Consider the following 18526-nt stretch of genomic DNA (forward strand, 5'->3'; position numbering starts at 1 on the left):
TTTTTGTATTGCTGGGCATTAGTAGACCCTTTCAACTGAAAGACTCATGTCCTTCAGTTCTAGGAAATTTTTTTGTACTTCTCCTTTGATAGTTTCTGCCCAGTTTCAGTCCTTTTTTTCTGGAACCCCAATTACTTTGGTGTTGTACCTCCCAGTTTTCTCCCCAAATCTTCTATCTTTTCCCTTCTGTTTTCCATCTTTGTTTTGTTTTCCAAAATTTCTATTTATTTTGGTTATATCTTTACTTCATCAGGCTTTTTCCTAGAGCTGTTTTTCACAGCATCCTGTTCTTGTGTTACAAATTATAATACCTTCTCTTATCTAAGAACACTAATAATTAAAATATTTTTTTGTATACTCTTTTTTTTCCCTATCCCTGCTTATTTTGTTCTTTCATTTCTTATGAACTTTGGATTTCTGTTTATATTAAGAGATATTGATTGGGAACTGTATATATGTGTGGGTGGGCTTCCCTGGAGGGAGATATAGCTAATCTGTTGGAGAACTCCTATACAAATTTATGTAAAGTTCTTTTTTCTTTTTTTTGTCTCTACCATTCACTTTCTCTAGAGATGAAAGTCCCAATATTCTATCTAACATTCATCTCCTTGGAAGCCACTGTTCTGGGGACAGGTAAGGAAAGGGGAATGGGAGTTTACTGTTCTTTCACTTAATTTTTTTTTTTTCTGGCCTTCCGCTTCTAAGAATAAACTTTGGTTTCTTTTTTGGGGCAGCTGTTGCCTGGCTGTGTATCACTCGGGTATGTTGCACATATAAGCTTTCAACAATCCCACTTTTAGAACAGAGCACTGCCCCCACCTTCTGTAGCACCTGATGCCTGTAAGTCCTAATCTTCTGAAAGGGTTGTTAGGGTGACTTGGCTCTCTTCCTTCCTACAGCAATTTCAGGATATAGTTTTATCCCTGCCCTAGCTCTATCTGTAGTCCTGCAAAATTTGGTTGTAATCTACGCGGTCCCCTCTTGCATTCTGTCTTCTCAGGTTTATACGTTTTACTATTATTTTTTTAATCTATAACTCTGTATACTTAGTATGTATTATTTTTTATTGGGTCTTGGAAAGGAGTAGCAATAAACATGTAGTAAATCTGCCACAAATGGTACTAAATAGAATTACATTCTCAAAGAATAATGCTTACTGTTTTTTAAAACTGCCTGTAATGTTAATGGATTTTAATGTGGATTTCTTGGGGATTCAGAATTGTAGCATTTATGTGCAATCTTTCAGGATAAAATTGGTAATATGCGGTAACAATATGGTAATATTGTTGAGGATTTAATGTTATATAATCCAATAATGGGTAAAATAAGCATAAACAGCACATAAGAGTCTTTATTTAATACTACTTTTTTTTTTTTTTTTTTTGGCTGGTAAAACACCTCTGTCCTAGTGATTACCCTATCCTTGATCAAGCTATTTTTGGTATCTTTCCAGAGATATTTTCTGCATATGCAAGTAAATACACCTATACATACCCCTCCTCCATTTTATTTAAAAAAAATTTTTTTTTCAACGTTTATTTATTTTGGGGACAGAGAGAGACAGAGCATGAACGGGGGAGGGGCAGAGAGAGAGGGAGACACAGAATCGGAAGCAGGCTCCAGGCTCTGAGCCATCAGCCCAGAGCCAGACGCGGGGCTGGAACTCACGGACCGCGAGATCGTGACCTGGCTGAAGTCGGACGCTTAACCGACTGCGCCACCCAGGCGCCCCCCCTCCTCCATTTTAATTCCAAATGTTTCAGAAGGCCCAGCTCCATGGAGGTTGGAAGTAAGACTTTCACAATCAATGTTTCAAATATTGAACCTTTTTCTTCTATCAAAATGGAGTCTCCGTTCAAGCACCCTGCCCCCCCCCCCCCCCCCCCCCCCCCCCCCGCCCAACAGAATGGGGGAAAAGACCGATAATGGTGCATTTTCCCGGTCCAACAATGCCTGGAAGTTCCTAGCGTGTCTCACGCCGGTCCATGCTCTGGTAAGCACAGAGTGATTTGCAAGGGAGGTGGTGCTAATGTATCGTCCTGGCAGGTTGAAGAAACACCTGTACTTGAATCTTTTCTCGTTTTCTCTAGGATTTTAGCTTCCCTGCTACTAGCCAATTTTACTTTTTCTTGAAGTGACAATCGGGGACGTGAAGATACTCCCAAATAACTTAAAAACACTCAAAAACTCTCACAGAAATACACAGGAAAGGTTCAGTTTGCATAGAGTTGGTCCGGACATTCTGTGAGCTACTGCAGGGAACTGTTTTATCATACACTGGAAGGAAAGGAAAGCAATTCAGTAAGGAATCCATATTGCTCTAGAATCTTCCTTTGACTCTTCTTTATCTGAGAACAGACCTCATCCACTCTGGCTACAGGGGTAGGCATGTGGCCAAGCCTGGGCCAAATTACAGTACCTTATGTCCTGTACAGCTGAGACTGGCCTAAGGAATGGGTAATGAGCCAGTGTAAGTCACAGAGCCCTTCCCCTAGGATTTTTTCAAACAGAACCTGAAAGCATCAGTTTTGCTTGCTGGTTATGGAGCGGTTAGGATATGAGCCCAGAGAGGCCTGTAGCCATGTCCCCTGCCTTGTGAAGAAGCCAGTCTGATCCGCAAAAAAGGAAATAGAGGTGAGAGGTTTGGGGTTGTATTGATGGGATCCATATCTTTCTTCTTGTTCACAAGCCTGGCTCCACCCTTATCCTTCTTAGGTTGGTTACATGTGCCAATCAACTTCCCCTTTTGCTTAAGCTACTTGAAAATAAGTTTCCGTCACGTGCAGCAAAATAGATCTTGCCTATTCGGCTCCAGTTCCATAGACCTAAGTGCCTCCTAGGTATCTCCCTCTGTACGTTCCTTGGTACTTCCAACTCATCTATAGTACAATGCATCTTTCCTTCCTTAACCCATTCTACCTTCTCTATTTCCTGTATTTTCTCATCCTGGTTATCAGGTCAACATCTACCCAGCTGCCCAAGCCAGAAATCTAGATCTCTACTAGACTTCTCCTTTTCTACTTGATCCCCCTCTTTCAAGATCTAGTAGTTTCTAAGTGCTATTCCTTTTCTTAAATACTTCTTATACCCTGTCTTCTACTACCTTTGAGACCCCTTCTGCTGCTCTTTTTCTTTTCACTGTACTGAAAAGGCCAATCTCAGAATCCTTACTCAGTCCACTGTTGAATGGGGTTCCCTTCTGGTCCCAGATGATTGGTCTAGAGTAGTTACATAAAGGCTGGTCAGTAATATAAAAGACGGGATGGCAGGAAAGCACTCTTGAACAGGGACACTGAAGGTTAATTACACCAAGCAGGTCCTCTTCTAGGAGGAGATCTGCATCTGAGACATGTACAGGTCTACTCAGTTGTTGTGAAACAGAAGTTGAAGATACACAGAGAAAGGCAAAAGTGATGACAAGGAGAATGCACATTCTTGAGTAAACAGAAAATGTGTTTAAGCAGAAGCTGTGAGTAATTCAAAACTACTGAAAGGGTATATTGAAAGGAGGGTATAGTAATTGGCTATGACAAACAAAGAGGAATGAAATCACAATGGTTGGGAACCAACTCTTGCTGTTGGGAAGACAACAAAATAATACTACAACTGCTCTAGACTATGATTAACTGTAAAAAATTTTTTTTTAATTTAATTTTTTTTAATTTACATCCAAATTAGTTAGCATATAGTGCAACAATGATTTCAGTAGATTCCTTCGTGCCCCTTACCCATTTAGCCCCCCCCCCAACAACCCCTCCAGTAACCCTCTGTTTGTTCTTCATATTTAAGAGTCTCTTCTGCTTTGTCCCCCTCCATGTTTTTATATTATTTTTGCTTCCCTTCCCTTATGTTCATCTGTTTTGTCTCTTAAAGTCCTCATATGAGTGAAGTCATATGATTTTTGTCTTTCTCTGACTAATGTCACTTAGCATAATACCCTCCAGTTCCATCCACGTAGTTGCAAATGGCAAGATTTCATTCTTTTTGATTGCTGAGTAATACTCCATTGTATATATATATAAACCACATCTTCTTTATCCATTCATCCATTTGGGCTCTTTCCATCCTTTGGCTATTGTTGATAGTGCTACTATAAACATGGGGGTGCATGTGTCCTTTCGAAACAGCACACCTGTATCCCTTGGATAAATGCCTAGTAGTGCAATTGCTGGGTCGTAGGGGAGTTCTATTTTTAGTTTTTTGAGGAACCTCCATACATTTTCCAGAGTGGCTGCACCAGCTCGCATTCCCATATGATTAACTTTCTAATTCCTAAATTATGCATATTCCAGCCTGTGTGAAGCATGGCTGGATGACAATACATTGGTTCCTGTGAAATTTCTATGTTCCCTTGATTCTTTTTGTCTCTAAGACCTCAACCCACAAACATTATACTTAGTTCTCCAACCATGTGATGCTCTGCCATATCTGTTTATGTGCATACACTATTTCTTCCAACTGGAACAATTCTTCTCATCTCCTAAACATCTCTAACTTCTAGGGGTGCCTGGGTGGCTCAGTCAGTTGAGTGTCCAACTTTGGCTCAGGTCATGATCTCATGGTTCATGGGTTCAAGCCCCACGTTGGGCTGTGTGCTGACAGCTTGGAGCCTGGGGTCTGCTTCAGATTATGTCTCCCTGTCTCTGCCCTGCACACTCTCTCTCTTCTCTCAAAAAAATTAAAAAAAAAAAAAGTAAACATTTCTAACTTCTTTACCTGGATACCACTTACTCATCTTTGAAGACTGGGCTCAGGCTCCTCTAAGCTTTTTTTTTTTTTTAATTTTTAAAGTTTACTTATTTTGAGAGAGAAAGAGAGAGGCAGGGAGGGGCAGAGGAGAGGGAGAGGGGGAGGGAGAAAGAGAATCCCAAGCAGGAGCTTGGAGCGTGGAGCTCAAATTCATGACCTGAGCCAAAACCTAGTGGGTTCAACCGACTGAGCCACCCAGGTGCCCCATCCTCTAAGCTTTCTATAACCCAACCAAATTTCATGGTACCGCATATTGTAACTATATATCTCCAGAACTAGAATATAATCTTGAGAGCAGAGATGCTGTTTTGTTTCCCTTTGTGTCCCCAGTGCCTGATCCAGTACCCAGCACAAAGCAGATACTTAATGAATGCCATTGTTTTTGTTAAAGGTCAGTTGCTTAGACTCTGAAAAATCAGAAAGTTGAAGGGCCTTCCATTATCACCCCTCCTCCAATAGGTCCACTTGTAGTGGTGCCATGGTACTTAAAAAAGACCATGATTACATGGCTTTGTGCAGATTTCTTCAGTTCAGAATGCCCTTCTCATCCCTGTCCCCTCACTCCCTCCAAGAACAGAAGTAGGGAGACCAGAGTTATGGGCTATGGCAGTTGTCCAAGCAAAAAAGGGTGATGGCCTGGGCTAAGGACTATTGGTGGAGTAAGAGGCAGAGACAAGTTCCAGAGCTGGAACAGTCAGTATGTACTTGATGAAGAACTGGATATGATATGAGGGATGGGGCATATCAAAAATAACTATTGGGTTTTCTGGTTTGATCAACTGCTGTTTTATTCAAAGAGATTGGAAAGAATGGAGGACATGCAAATTAAGAGGTAAACTAAACATTCACATACACACATAATCAGACTTCTTGTCTAAATTTTGCTGGTATCTGCTATACTTAGGCAATGGGAATACAGAATTTTTTTTTCTTTTTTGGTGGTGGTGTTGGGGAATATATTTATAGCCATTTTTTACCATTTTTAAAAAGTTTTTAAAATGTTTATTCATTTTTGAGAGACAGAGTGATACAGAGCATGAGTGGGGGAGGGGCAGAGAGAGAGGGAGACACAGAATCCGAAGCAGGCTCCAGGCTTGAGCTGTCAGCACAGAGCCCGACGCGGGGCCTGAACTCACAAACCATGAGATCATGACCTGAGCTGAAGTCGGATGCCCTAGCTGACTGAGCCACCCAGGCGCCCCCATTTTTTTTTTTTTTTTAACAATTTTTAAGTATACTGTTCAGTGGCATTAAATACATTCATGATTTATGTACAGTCATGATCACAATCATCTATTTCCAGAACTTTTTCATCTTCCCAAATTGAATTCCTTACCCACCAAACACTTATGCCCCATTTCTCTGTCTCTCCCAGTCTCTGGCATCTACCATTCATTCTTTAAAAAAAAAAATTTTTTTTTAAATGTTTATTTATTTTTGAGACAGAGAGAGACAGAGCACGAACGGGGGAGGGTCAGAGAGAGAGGGAGACACAGAATCTGAAACAGGCTCCGAGCTGTCAGCACAGAGCCCGATGCGGGGCTCGAACTCACAGACTGAGATCATGACCTGAGCCAAAGTCGGAGGCTCAACCGACTCAACCACCCAGGCACCCCACCATTCATTCTATTTTCTGTCTCTTATCAATTGGACTACACTAGGTATCTCAAGTAAGTGGAATCATATAGTATTTGTCCCTTTGTACTGGCTGATATCACTTAGAATAATGTCTTCAAGTTTCACCCATATTGTAGCATGTGTCAGAATCTCCTTCCTTTTTTTTTTTTTTTTAATTTTTTTTTTTAACATTTATTTATTTTTGAGACAGAGAGAGCATGAACAGGGAGGGTCAGAGAAAGAGGGAGACACAGAATCCGAAACGGGCTCCAGGCTCTGAGCTGTCTGCACAGAGCCCGACGCAGGGCTCGAACCCACAGACTGTGAGATCATGACCTGAGCCAAAGTCGGACGCTTAACCGACTGAGCCACCCAGGCGCCACTATCTCCTTCCTTTTTAAGGCTGAATCATAGTCCATTGTCTGTATATACACCATTTTAGTTACCCATTCATCCTTAAATAGACACTTGGGTTGCCTCCACCTCTGGCTATTTTGAATAACACTGCCTTCATGAACCTGGGCGTGTAAATATCTATTCAAGTCTTTGCTTTCAATTCTTTTGGGTATATACCAGAAGTGGAATTGTTGAATTGTATGGTAATTCTATGTTTAACTTTGGAGGAGCCACCACAATGTTTTCCATAGCAGCTGCACCATTTTACATTCCACCAGTGATGCCCGAGGGTTCCAATTTCTCCACATCCTCCCCAATACTTATATTATTATTTTTTTTGATAATAGCCATTCTAATAGGGATGAAGTGGTATATCATTGTGGTTTTAATTTTCATTTCTGCCGTGATTAGTGATGTTCAGCATATTTTCCTGTGCTTATTGGCCATCTGTATGTATATCTTCTTTGGAGAAATGTCTATTTAAGTCCTTTGCCCATTTTTGAATGGAGTTGTTTATTTTTGTTACTGTTGAGTTCACAGTTATTTTGTAATGTGAAATGGTTTCAGGAACACAATAGGTCTCTAAAGCATGAGAATAAGTGTTTAGAATAGTATGAACATGCTGGGGACCTTGGGAAAAGGAGCAGAAAGAGGTGAGGATATCAAAAAAAGCTTAAAAAAATTTTGTAGTCTTACCTTTAGGAAAGAATTTTAAAAGGGCCATTTCTCAGGATTCTGAGCTCATTTTAGTATTGTAGTTTGGCAACCTTGTGGGTTAAATAAGCACTGGAGAGCTGCCCTGAGAACCTAACCCCTATTGAAGAACACTACTTATATAAAAAATGCCCTGTCTTATAAATCCTCTAATTAATTAAAAAAAACAACTTTTGGTATATAATTCATATATATGCTGATGACTACATACTAAAAACTAAACTTGAAAAAGTATGTTGGTTGTAGTAATGGACTACAGAAATAATTATTATATAATGACTTTAATTGGCATTATGCCAATGTTGATGTTCATAAATTATTGTGGGATACCATTATAAGAAAATATACAAGATACAGGGCTATAGAACTAAAATAAAATCATAATCGGCAGAAGCATGACAACAAAGCTGTTATCTACAGACGTAAAGAAGGATTATGTAGAAATCTGTGCTGTTAACTGCAGCAGCTGGAGAAAAATAGTATTATTGGCCATTTGTAATAGATAACTAATCTCCAAGAATAATATTCAGTTTTAAAGTACACAAATTCTATTATTTTTAAAGTAGCCATTTTATTGAATCTGTTGAACATGGATAAATTGTTGGATTCTTTTTGATAAAATGTTATACGACTCAGGTTAGATAAGTAACATGTAAAATGTAAAAGGTAATATTTATTTTAGAAGAAAATATGACAATATTTTAAAGTATATCTAGGGTTATTTTCAATGTTCTATACTCTGTCTTTCGTATAAATAATTAATAGTTAAGAAAATCACACCATTCTCTAAAAACAAACCAACACAAGCTTTCATGAATCTGCAACTAAAGATTAGCTTTCCATTTCTTGTCAGGATCCATGTTGCTAACTGTGGAAAGAAAATTAGAGAGTAAAAATTTAACAACAGATAAGCAAATTTAATGGATTTTAAGTTATTTTGTGGCTAGTAAAAACATTCATTCCTAAAATAATTTTATTGCTCAATATAAAGTGGGTATTTTTTTTTATTTTTGGACATATAAAAGCATTGTTGAGGCTTCTACACAAAATTCAAGCTTTAAGCTTCTTGATTTTAAGGATTAAACTTCTAGAAAGATTAATTTGATGAATTAACCTAAAACTAGTAAAGACAGATTGACTGCTTTAATATCTTTGTGTTACTACCTTTACTACTGCTAAAACATTTGGCTGTTCCCAAGCCTTCTACATGTGAAATTCTTTGTGGTCTTGTGGTTGGGAGAGGAGAAACTATCTTTCCATTACACGCCTTTGATTATAGTTCTGGTGGGTAAGAACTGCAACCCCTAAGCAAAATTCTAATTCCTGTGGGAACTTTAGGTTCCAACTTGTGGTCCACTGGCCTTTCACTATTAACCCTTCCTAGTGTGTTTCTCCATCTTACAGTGACGTTCAAGGAAGGACTTGTAAGAAAATATTTTAGATGCTGGTAATAAAAGAAGTGAAGTTTGGAAGTATACTTACAGATTTTTCCTTCTTTTTCTAATTTTATTAAATGAAGCAAGACATTATGTTCAGCCATCTTATATAAATGCTCAGGAACAGTCTAAAAGAAAGACAAGAGTGAAAGAAAATATTTCCTTTTTAAAAAAGAAGAAGTAAATCGTTTTGAAACTATTGAAGAAAAAATGCATCAAAAGGGGAAAATTTTGGGGCACCTGGGTGGCTCAGTCGGTTGAGTGTCCGACTTCGGCTCAGGTCATGATCTCACAGCTCGTGAGTTCGAGCCCCGCGTCGGGCTCTGTGCTGACAGCTCAGAGCCTGGAGCCTGTTTCAAATTCTGTGTCTCCCTCTCTCTCTGCCCCTAACCCACTCGCATTCTGTCTCCGTCAAAAATAAATAAACATTACAAAAATTAAAAAAAAAAAAAAAAAAAAAAGGGGAAAATTTTAACTTAAATACATTTTTATAGAGGAATAGTCAAAATGATATCACCTTGTACATGTCTTGCTTTAGACCACTGTATTTCTATCTATATACCTGTAGATCAAATAGACTGAACAGTCTAGACAGTTAATAGTGTCAGTTTTGTTCATCACTGAATACCCAGTGCTTAGCATAATGGCACAGAGTAGGAACTCCACATTTTATGAATGAATGAATAAATAACTAACTATGAAAATTATTCTAGATAGTTTTGATGATGCCACAGATCCATTGGCCCTATGGTTTATTTATTAGGTTACATGATAGTATCTTTGTATGTTTCCATTGGTTATACTACCTCTCCCATCATTTAGTTTTCATCCTGAAAATTTCCTTAGACTTCTCTTAAAACACTCATTAAAAAAAAAAAAGTTTATTTAATTTTTTTGGGGGGGAGGGGCAATGAAAGAGGGGTACAGAGGATCCAAAGTGAGCTCTGCATGGACTCATGAACTGCAAGATCATGACCTGAGCTGAAGTCAGATGCTCAACTGACTGAGTCACCCAGGCACCCCTAAGCATTCATGCAACAATGAGTTGTATTGTGGACTCACTTCTTACACAACCAACTTGGCACAGCAGTATCAGATATTAATGTTCCCAAATATAAACTTCTAACTCCCAACTCTCCCTTAAGCTCCATTTACCATATCTGCCATTGTGATCTTCTATTTTTTTTTAAATGTTTATTTATTTATTTATTTATTTTTTTAAATGTTTATTTTTTAGAAAGAGAGAGAGAGAGAGAGAGAGCAGGGGAGGGGCAGAGAGAGAGGGAGACAAAGAATCCTAAGCAGGCTCCAGGCTCTGAGCTGTCAGCACAGAGCCCAATGCAGGGCTCGAACCCACAAACTGCAAGATCATGACCTGAGTGGAAGTTGGATGCCCAACCAACTGATCCACCCAGGCGCCCCCAGCATTGTGATCTTCAAGATCTGATTATGTGACTCCTCTCCCAAGATCCTTGAGTGGCTATGCCCAGGTTTACTGGCTAAAGCCCAATGGTGAAAGCTTCCATGATCTGATCATGCTTGCCTTTCTGCCTCATTCCCTGGGATTCCTTTCCTGCCCATCCCCATATGCATTGTGTGCTCCAGTCATATGCAGTTTCTTCGTGGGTTTTCAAATGTACACAATGCTGGTTTATTACTCCCAGGGCATGTTTTTCCTTCTGTCTAGAATGGCTTCTTTTCTCCTATACTCTGGCTTGGGAAATGCTTACTCTTTAAGACTCAATTAAATGATTAAAATTTTAAAGCTTTTCCAGGCAAGCCTTAATACCCTGCATCTTCCATCAGATATAATTTATTCTTCTTTCTTTAATGCTCTGATATACTATAAAGAGGTCTTGGAGGAAGCCTGGTGTGATAGAAAAAGCAAGATATGAGTAGTATCTGACGTCTCACTTTTGAGTATGTGACATCTGCTAGTGGTGTACCTTTGGAAGTTACTTAACTCAAACTTTCTGAGTCAGTTTAAAAAAAAATTTTTTTTTTTAACACTTATTTATTTTTGAGAGACAGAGAGAGACAGAGTGTGGTGGGGGAGGGGCACAGAGGGAAGGAGACACAGAATCTGAAGCAGGTTCCAGGCTCTGAGCAAGCTGTCAGCACAGAGCCTGACACGGGGCTTGAACCCACGAACCGTGAAATCATGACCTGAGCCTAAGTTGCTTAACTGACTGAGTTGCTTAACTGAGCCTAAGATGCTTAACTGACTGAGCCGCTCAGGCGCCCCAGTTTTTTGTTTTTTAAGTCTATTAAATTGGAATAATAGTATCTTCATGTGTTGAGAATTCGAGGTATGTGAATTAAGGACCTCAAATTACATTTGTAAGTGTGAAACAAGGAGTACAGCATCTAGCGCATAGTAATGTGTTCAAAAAATGCGAGTTAGTGTTACAATTATCTGTTGAACGTGTCTGTCTTCACTAAACTATGAGTCCTTTGAGGGCAGGGATCTCTAATCATCTGTGCAACTCTGTATCTCGTCCATTGTGTGGCACAGGAATCTAGTAAATGTTGACTGAATACATCTCTGTGTAATACCTAGTACTATTCTGTATGCAACAGGTACTTGACACATATATACAGTGAGTATACCTCTGAACGTACCTCTGAATGCAGAACCAGCATTTTTTAGGGTATGGGAAACTGCTTAATGACTCATCTGGGAGGGTTATAAGAGTTCTGCTGTCTATACTTAAGTTAGGAGAGAAAACCCCAGTGTACCAATGTATAGTCTAGAGTGGCTATACTCTAGTATTATGAGGAAATGAACTCTTTCACAGAATTTAAATATTTATGTTACCAGGGGCTCCTGGGTGGCTCCGGCAGTTAAGCATCCGACTCTTGATTTCGATTCAGATCATGATGTCATGGCCGTGGGATTGAGCCCTGAGTTGGGTTCCACATGTGGAGCCTGCTTAGGATTCTCTGTCTGGCTCTCCCTCTACCCCTCCCTTACTCATGCATAAGCATTCTCTCCCCCTCTCTCAGAGAAAGAAAATTTATATTACCGCTTTGCCAGTGGCACTTTTTATCTTTAGCCATTTTAACCACTCATCCCTCCTTTTTAAAACAAAGCACACTGAGTATGATGTGATTGTCTTGATAACTTAGGCCTATGGAACGTTACAGTTCTTTACTAATTATAACTGGGCCCGGGTACTTTTCAAGCTCATTTTTATACTCCCATGTATCTTATGGCTATACAGGTTGTGGTAGTAGTTATATGTGATATGCTCAGAGGCCACTGACGTGAGGGTTTCTTTTCTCTATATACTAAGTTATTTACTCATGTTCTGTTACATGTACTTTCTCCTTCTTCTTCCTTGTTAGGCATTGCTACTTCTCCCTGCTATCCCAGTATGTCTCTAGCAGATAACCCTTCTCACTTGCTACAGACTAGGACACCAACAATCAAGAGGGATACAATAATACATAAATCGCTACAGGCTGTTGGTAATGGTCTCTCCTACAGAATGAAGTACATAAGGTTTAATGATAGTTCAGAATGGTTTGTTTGGTTTCCCGTGTCCATTTTTGTTTAACTTCTGTGTTCTAGAAAGTTGAGATTGTTGATCTCAAATTTATACAAGCGCACTACTTATAAAATTAACAGACTTATTCTGTTCTGGGATGTGATGAGTCTACCATATGTGTTCTATTACATAGATTCTTCTTTTTTTTTTTCATCTATTTATTTATTTTTGAGAGAGATAAAGTCAGAGCAGGGAGGGGCAGAGGGAGAGAGAGACAGAGAATCCCAGGCAGGCTCTGCTCTGTCAGCTCAGAGCCTGATGCGGAGCTTGAACTCACAAACTGTGAGATCATGACCTGAGCTGAAATCAAGAGTCTGATGCTTTAACCGACTAAGCCACCCAGGTACACCTGTGTAGAGTATTCTAATAAAACTGTTGCTATGTACAAATAAGATAAATGAAAATTACCTTGTAAATGTTTTTTACCAGCTCCATTGTTGTAAATGATTTTTCAAAATTATCCTGAAGTAATGCAAGAATTTGCTGTTCTCGCATATTTCTGTGAGAAATGTATTCCAGAATTTTATCTTCGGCATTATGGATTACTGGGCCATGTCCTGAATTAGAATTATAATATTTATTTCAAACAGATAAAAAACACTAAGTACAACTGAAATTAATTCAGTCTGTTTAAAAATAATGCACATGATGTACTAAAAAAGCATACTAAGTGTTCTAAATATGAATTTGTGGAAAATGATACAGGTGTAAGAGATTTAAAAATTACATACAAATTTTAAAAATTACATACAAAATTTAAAAATTACATACAAACTCTGGCCAAAACCAGAGTATTATATCAGATAAAATCTGCATGAAATGTTACTATATACTTAAAAAAAAATTAACAACAAAAACAGTAAGCACATGAGTAAGGATAGGTACTATTTATAGTGTACTCATTATCTGCCAGGCACTGCTCTAAATGCATAATATATATTATTGTTTTTTTAAATATGAAATTTATTGTTAAATTGGTTTCCATACAACACCCAGTGCTCATCCCAAAAGGTGCCCTCCTCAATGCCCATCACCCACCCTCTATATATTATTGTTGTAAGAGTCTGATGAGGTAGGCACTCTTATCATACCTTCTTTATAACAGAAGTGGGAGTGTAAGGAGGGTAAATAATTTGCCCACAGTTCAACAGTGAGGAGGGGACGGTGCTGGGGTTCTGACCTGTGAGCTTTTAATTACTCTGTGCTCTTACCCACCATGCCACACTTACAAAAGATTGAAAGGAGGAATGTAAAAAGTAGCTTCATGTAAGTGACCAAGATCTATTAAAAATTCACAAGAACCACAGTAAAACTTTAAGCATCTTATGTATAGGCTAGTCATTCAGAAATGCTGACAACCCCGATTAAGTTATAGTAAAAGTTTTTTTTTTAAGTTTTTAAAGTTTTTTTTTTTTTTTTTTTAACATTTATTTATTTTGAGAAAGAGAGAGCACGAGTGGGGGGAGGGCAGAGAATCCAAGCCGGCTCCATGCTATTGGCGCAGAGCTTGGACGTGGGGCTCGAACTGAGATGAAACCAAGAGCCAGATGCTTACCTGAATGAGCCACCCAGGTGCCCCTAAGTCATATTGAAATTTAGTTGCTCTTTCAGATAGTGCAAATTATGTATGACCCAAGTCTGCAAGAGGGATGTTTAAAATACTTGAGAACAAATTCAGCAGACTAACCTGTTACCATATACAGAGCATGGGCTTTGGTTGGAGTATTGACTATCACTTACTAGTTGCGTGGCCATCAGAAGTCTGAATCCCTGAGCTTGTTTCTTCAGCCGTGCAATGAAGATCCCACAACCTGCTTCACTGGGTTTTTGTGAGGACAACACTGTAAAGGTCCCTGCACAGTACCTGAGAGGTAGCAGGCCTTAATATATAGTAGCTATGGTTACAGAACGTATTTTAAGTTCCTGCTATGCCAGTAGGCCAGTTCACTGGAGTCACTAAAGCAAACACTCTAAGAACCTTTACCAAGGCAGCCTCTCATTAGTTTTACTCCAATGTGAGTACATCAAACATGTGCTCTCTTCTCTTTAAAAACAGCTGTCAGCTTCCATTCCTCTTAGGTCATAATAAATCCAAATGCCCAGCTCCACTATGTTTCCTATCCCCTCAGCAGTAGAAACTCATGAAAGAATATAAGGGGATTGAAGACACTGTAATTACAAGTCTCTCCATGGCTCTCTGGTTAGGAACAAGTTGTAAGGACTTAAACAATTAGGTAACCTCGTTTCTTTTTCCTTCTGGGCCCTCTTGTCCAGTCCTATGTCTTTCTTCACTTTTAGGATAAAAGGGAGGTTCATATTGAAGAGCAATGCCGTGACAGCTGAGATACTAAAACAGGCTTCTTTTTCTGGAGAAGTGAAATGAATACACAATTTTACAGTTGACATGGAAGCTACTGATATTTCAATAGTGTGAGTTAAAGAAACTAGAGCTCAGAGTTCACTGCTAAAATGCAGTCTACAACAGAAGTCAAATTGACAGAAGTGAAGACAGTTTGTGGAATGAAAATGTAAATTTATTTCCTTTGTTTAACAGTTCTATTAATAGCTGTGTAGATATTAAAAAATAACCCTTATATCTTTATATAAAGTTATTAATATCACTCTCAGCCTTTTTAATTGCATGGCTTGATAAGACCTGGGGGGGGTGTGATTTAAAGAAGCACTGTTTATCTCTTCAAGCCCTGAAAACATAAATACACATACAGACAAACCAAAATGAACCTTCTCCATCATGTCACACACGTGGATTGCTACATGTAAGAAACTACCCACCTGGATATATAATATCAGCTTTGACTTTCAACAGTTCTTTTAGGGAGTTCATATAATCATAAAGGTCCTCAAATATAGTTGTTCCTTCTCCTAGGATGCAATCTCCAGAAAAGAGAGCATTTTCCTCTTCTAAAAGTAGAGCCATATGATCATCAGTGTGGCCAGGTGTGTGTATAACTCTAGTTAAAAGACAAAGAAGAAATAGTAACAATTATAGACTCTTAGGCTTAGAAGAAATTTTGAGAAGTAAATTATTCTCTGTCCTCATCTCAGTAAGACACAAATAAATGATGTTAACCTGTTAGAAAACTCCTTTAAAAATTTTTAAAAAATGTTTTTATTTTTGAGAGGGAGCGAGAGAGAAAGCACGCGCGCGTGAGAGTGCACGAGCGAGCACGAGTGGGGAAGGGGCAGAGAGAGAGGGAGACACAGAATCTGAAGCAGCTCCAGGCTCTGAGCTGTCTGCACGGAGTCCAATGTGGGGCTTGAACTCATGAACCATGAGATTGTGAGCTGAGCCGAAGTTGGAGGCTTAACCAGCTGAGCCACCCAGGCACCTTGGGAAAAAAACCAAAAAACAAAAAAAAGTCCTTTTTTTCTTGTGGCCCATTGAAAATTATCACCAGAAAACTCTCTCCTTTAAATCAAATTTCTCATTCTGAAGTGCAAACTCAATACTTTCCCACCTTTTTCTCAATAATAAGCATGCACTGATTACAACAAATTTTGAAAAGAGAAAGGAAAATACTTAAAGGAGACAACAATTCACAATCATTGCACTACTCAAAGACAGTGCTTTTATTATTTAAAAACAATTTTTTTTCAATTTCCTTTGCATATGTTTATTTTACAATATACTTTATGGCAAGACTATGAGAAAAAAGCACTTTCGTGAGTTGCTGGTGGGAGAGCAAAATGGTGAAGCCCACAATGAAGGGAATTTGGCATTTTCTAGCAAAATTACATAACCCTTTGACCCATCGCTCCCACTGCTAGAAGTTTACCCTGAAGATATACCTTCACAAAAACAAAAAATATATACAAGTTATTCATCACGCTATTTATAAAAACAAAGTATTAGGAACAACCCCATACCCATCCATAGGACACTGTGGTCACATTGTGGTACATCCACACAATGGAATATATGCAGCAGCCATCAAAAAAAATGATGAAACTCTCTATGAACTGATATTGAGTAATCCGCAGGATATACGGTCAAGTGATAAAAAAAAAAAAAGAGAGCAAAGCGTGGTTCTTTTCATGCTTTGCTTTGTTGCTGGTGCAGGCTGCGAAGTCTACTTGGCGTCGCACCCTGGTCTTTCAGGCCATGCGCAGTGGGCCTCAGGACGAGGTGGCTGGTGTGGTTCTGGGAGCCTGAGGGTGCGTGTCTGGCCTGGCGTTTGGACCCCGGAGACACACAGGCAGCTGTACTCTGGCACCCCGCACTGCCCTGATGAGAGCGCGTGGCCCTGGGTCAGCCCCTAACATCAACTTTGCTGAATGTGCCATGAAGCAGATCCTTGACCTCCCTCTGCCTACGGACCCCTCACAGTTGGGTAAGCTCTCCCCCTGCCCTGTCTCCATTTGGCCTTATCACCAAGCACCTTTTCCACACAGCCATCCAGACTGAGGAAGACCTGGAAATTTCAGGGCCACGGGAGCCACAGCCACAGACCCACCAGTAAGCACGGAAGCGCCCAGAAGGCTGGGATAATGCTGGTGGCATGCATCACCACGGGACCAACTTTGACAAGTATCATCCAGCTTGCTTTGGGAAAGTTGATATGAGGCATCACGACAGAGGAACCAGGGCTTCTGCCCAACCGTCAACCTTGATAAACTGTGGACTGTGGCCAGTGGGCAGACACGGGTACATGCTGCCAAGAATAAGACTGGAGGTGCTCCTATCACTGGCGTGGTGTGATCGGGGTACTACAAAGTTTTGGGGAAGGGAAAATTCCCCAGACAGCCTGTCACCTTGAAGACACAATGACAGTGGGAGAGCTGAGCAGAAGATTAAGGGTGTGTGTGTGTGTGTGGCGGTGGTGGGGGGGGCTGTGTCCTGGTAGCTTGAAGCCATGTGGAGGGAGGTTCATTAAAGGCTAACAGATGCTTTTCTCTTAAAAACAAAGTGTGCAAGAGTGTTGATAATTGCTCTTTTGTATAGAAAGTTAGGGAAATGAAAATGTATCTATTTCCTTATTTTTGTAAAAAGAAAAGAAGGATAAATAAAAAAATGAATGAATGTAGTTGCCTATAGGGGTAGGCAGGTAGGATGTAGGGAACAAAGATACAATCAAGAAGTCTCTGATAGTAACTTATTATTGGTTTTAACTTTTAAGCTAATATATTCTAAACATGAAACTAAATAAAAGGTGAAAGAAAACGTTAATATTGAATACAGAAAGCCAATCTTACTATGCACCAGATAGATAACAGCCATACTAATGTTAACTCCAGTAACTTTTAAGTACTAAGATTATACATCCTTAATAGAATATATCCCAAGATTAAAAGAACTGGAAGGATTTTGAACTTGGCTTAATAGGTTTATTTTTGGCAGTGTGAAGGTTAGCATGTTTCTGAGATTATTTTGTGTTTATTGTATCATAGTATAAACGAGTAAGTAAATTGATGTTGAGAAGCAAGGTTTTTACTGTGGGATAAGGAAGAAATATATATGAATGAGGGAATTAAGGTTTTAGGTTGTTTCTCATCTGAACTGAGGAATCATTATGAATTCTTTTTTTTTTTTTTCCTAGCTCCATGAAAGGCCCAGAAGTAATGATACTCCAGTAGTAATGAGCACACCTCACACTTAGTTCTTTGTTTCTAAATACCATTTCCCACTTAATGAAGTCAGGGTTCTTGAAGACATGGCTGGCTCCAGGTCTGGGGCAGGGAAAGTAAAAAGTGATACAGAGACATCTCTTTTGTCTGGTTCAATGTTACATGAAAATAATTCCAGGAGGCGTATTTTCACATCTATAAACATGTGTGGGTTGTCTGATATCTTATGGACAATCTTATGAACAATCACACATCCAATGCATTTATAAACAGAACCCCAATCTTTTTTTTTTTTAATCTACAAAAATTGATCAGGAGAAGCACTCTTTTTCAGAGTCTGCGGACTGTCTTATCTGTCACTGTGCTTGCAATGCGTCCTTTCTTTTTCCCTCCCATTCCCTACTCCTGAACTCAGTAATGGTTTTCTTTGATAACCAAGGCAATAAGATTTCTTAAATTAGGGGATCAGAAATTCCA

The 18526-nt window shown here is 39.2% G+C and overlaps 1 protein-coding gene and 1 pseudogene across 1 annotated transcript in view; one reads left to right on the forward strand and one right to left on the reverse strand.

Annotated features, from left to right (window-relative positions):
- Positions 1–8027: 8027 nt before the first annotated feature.
- Positions 8028–18526, reverse strand: part of LACTB2 (lactamase beta 2) — a 33053-nt gene continuing 22554 nt past the window's right edge. The window contains exons 4-7 of the mRNA XM_043601188.1: positions 15257–15435; positions 12872–13020; positions 8959–9040; positions 8028–8344 (exon numbers count right to left, since the gene is read on the reverse strand). Coding sequence (XP_043457123.1) covers positions 8301–8344; positions 8959–9040; positions 12872–13020; positions 15257–15435 — 454 coding nt within the window. The 3' untranslated portion in view covers positions 8028–8300. The remainder of the gene's footprint in view (positions 8345–8958; positions 9041–12871; positions 13021–15256; positions 15436–18526) is intronic.
- LOC122496119 lies at positions 16520–17576 on the forward strand (annotated as a pseudogene).

This window comes from Prionailurus bengalensis, chromosome F2 (genome assembly GCF_016509475.1).
Source record: "Prionailurus bengalensis isolate Pbe53 chromosome F2, Fcat_Pben_1.1_paternal_pri, whole genome shotgun sequence".
Classification (NCBI taxonomy): domain Eukaryota; kingdom Metazoa; phylum Chordata; class Mammalia; order Carnivora; family Felidae; genus Prionailurus; species Prionailurus bengalensis.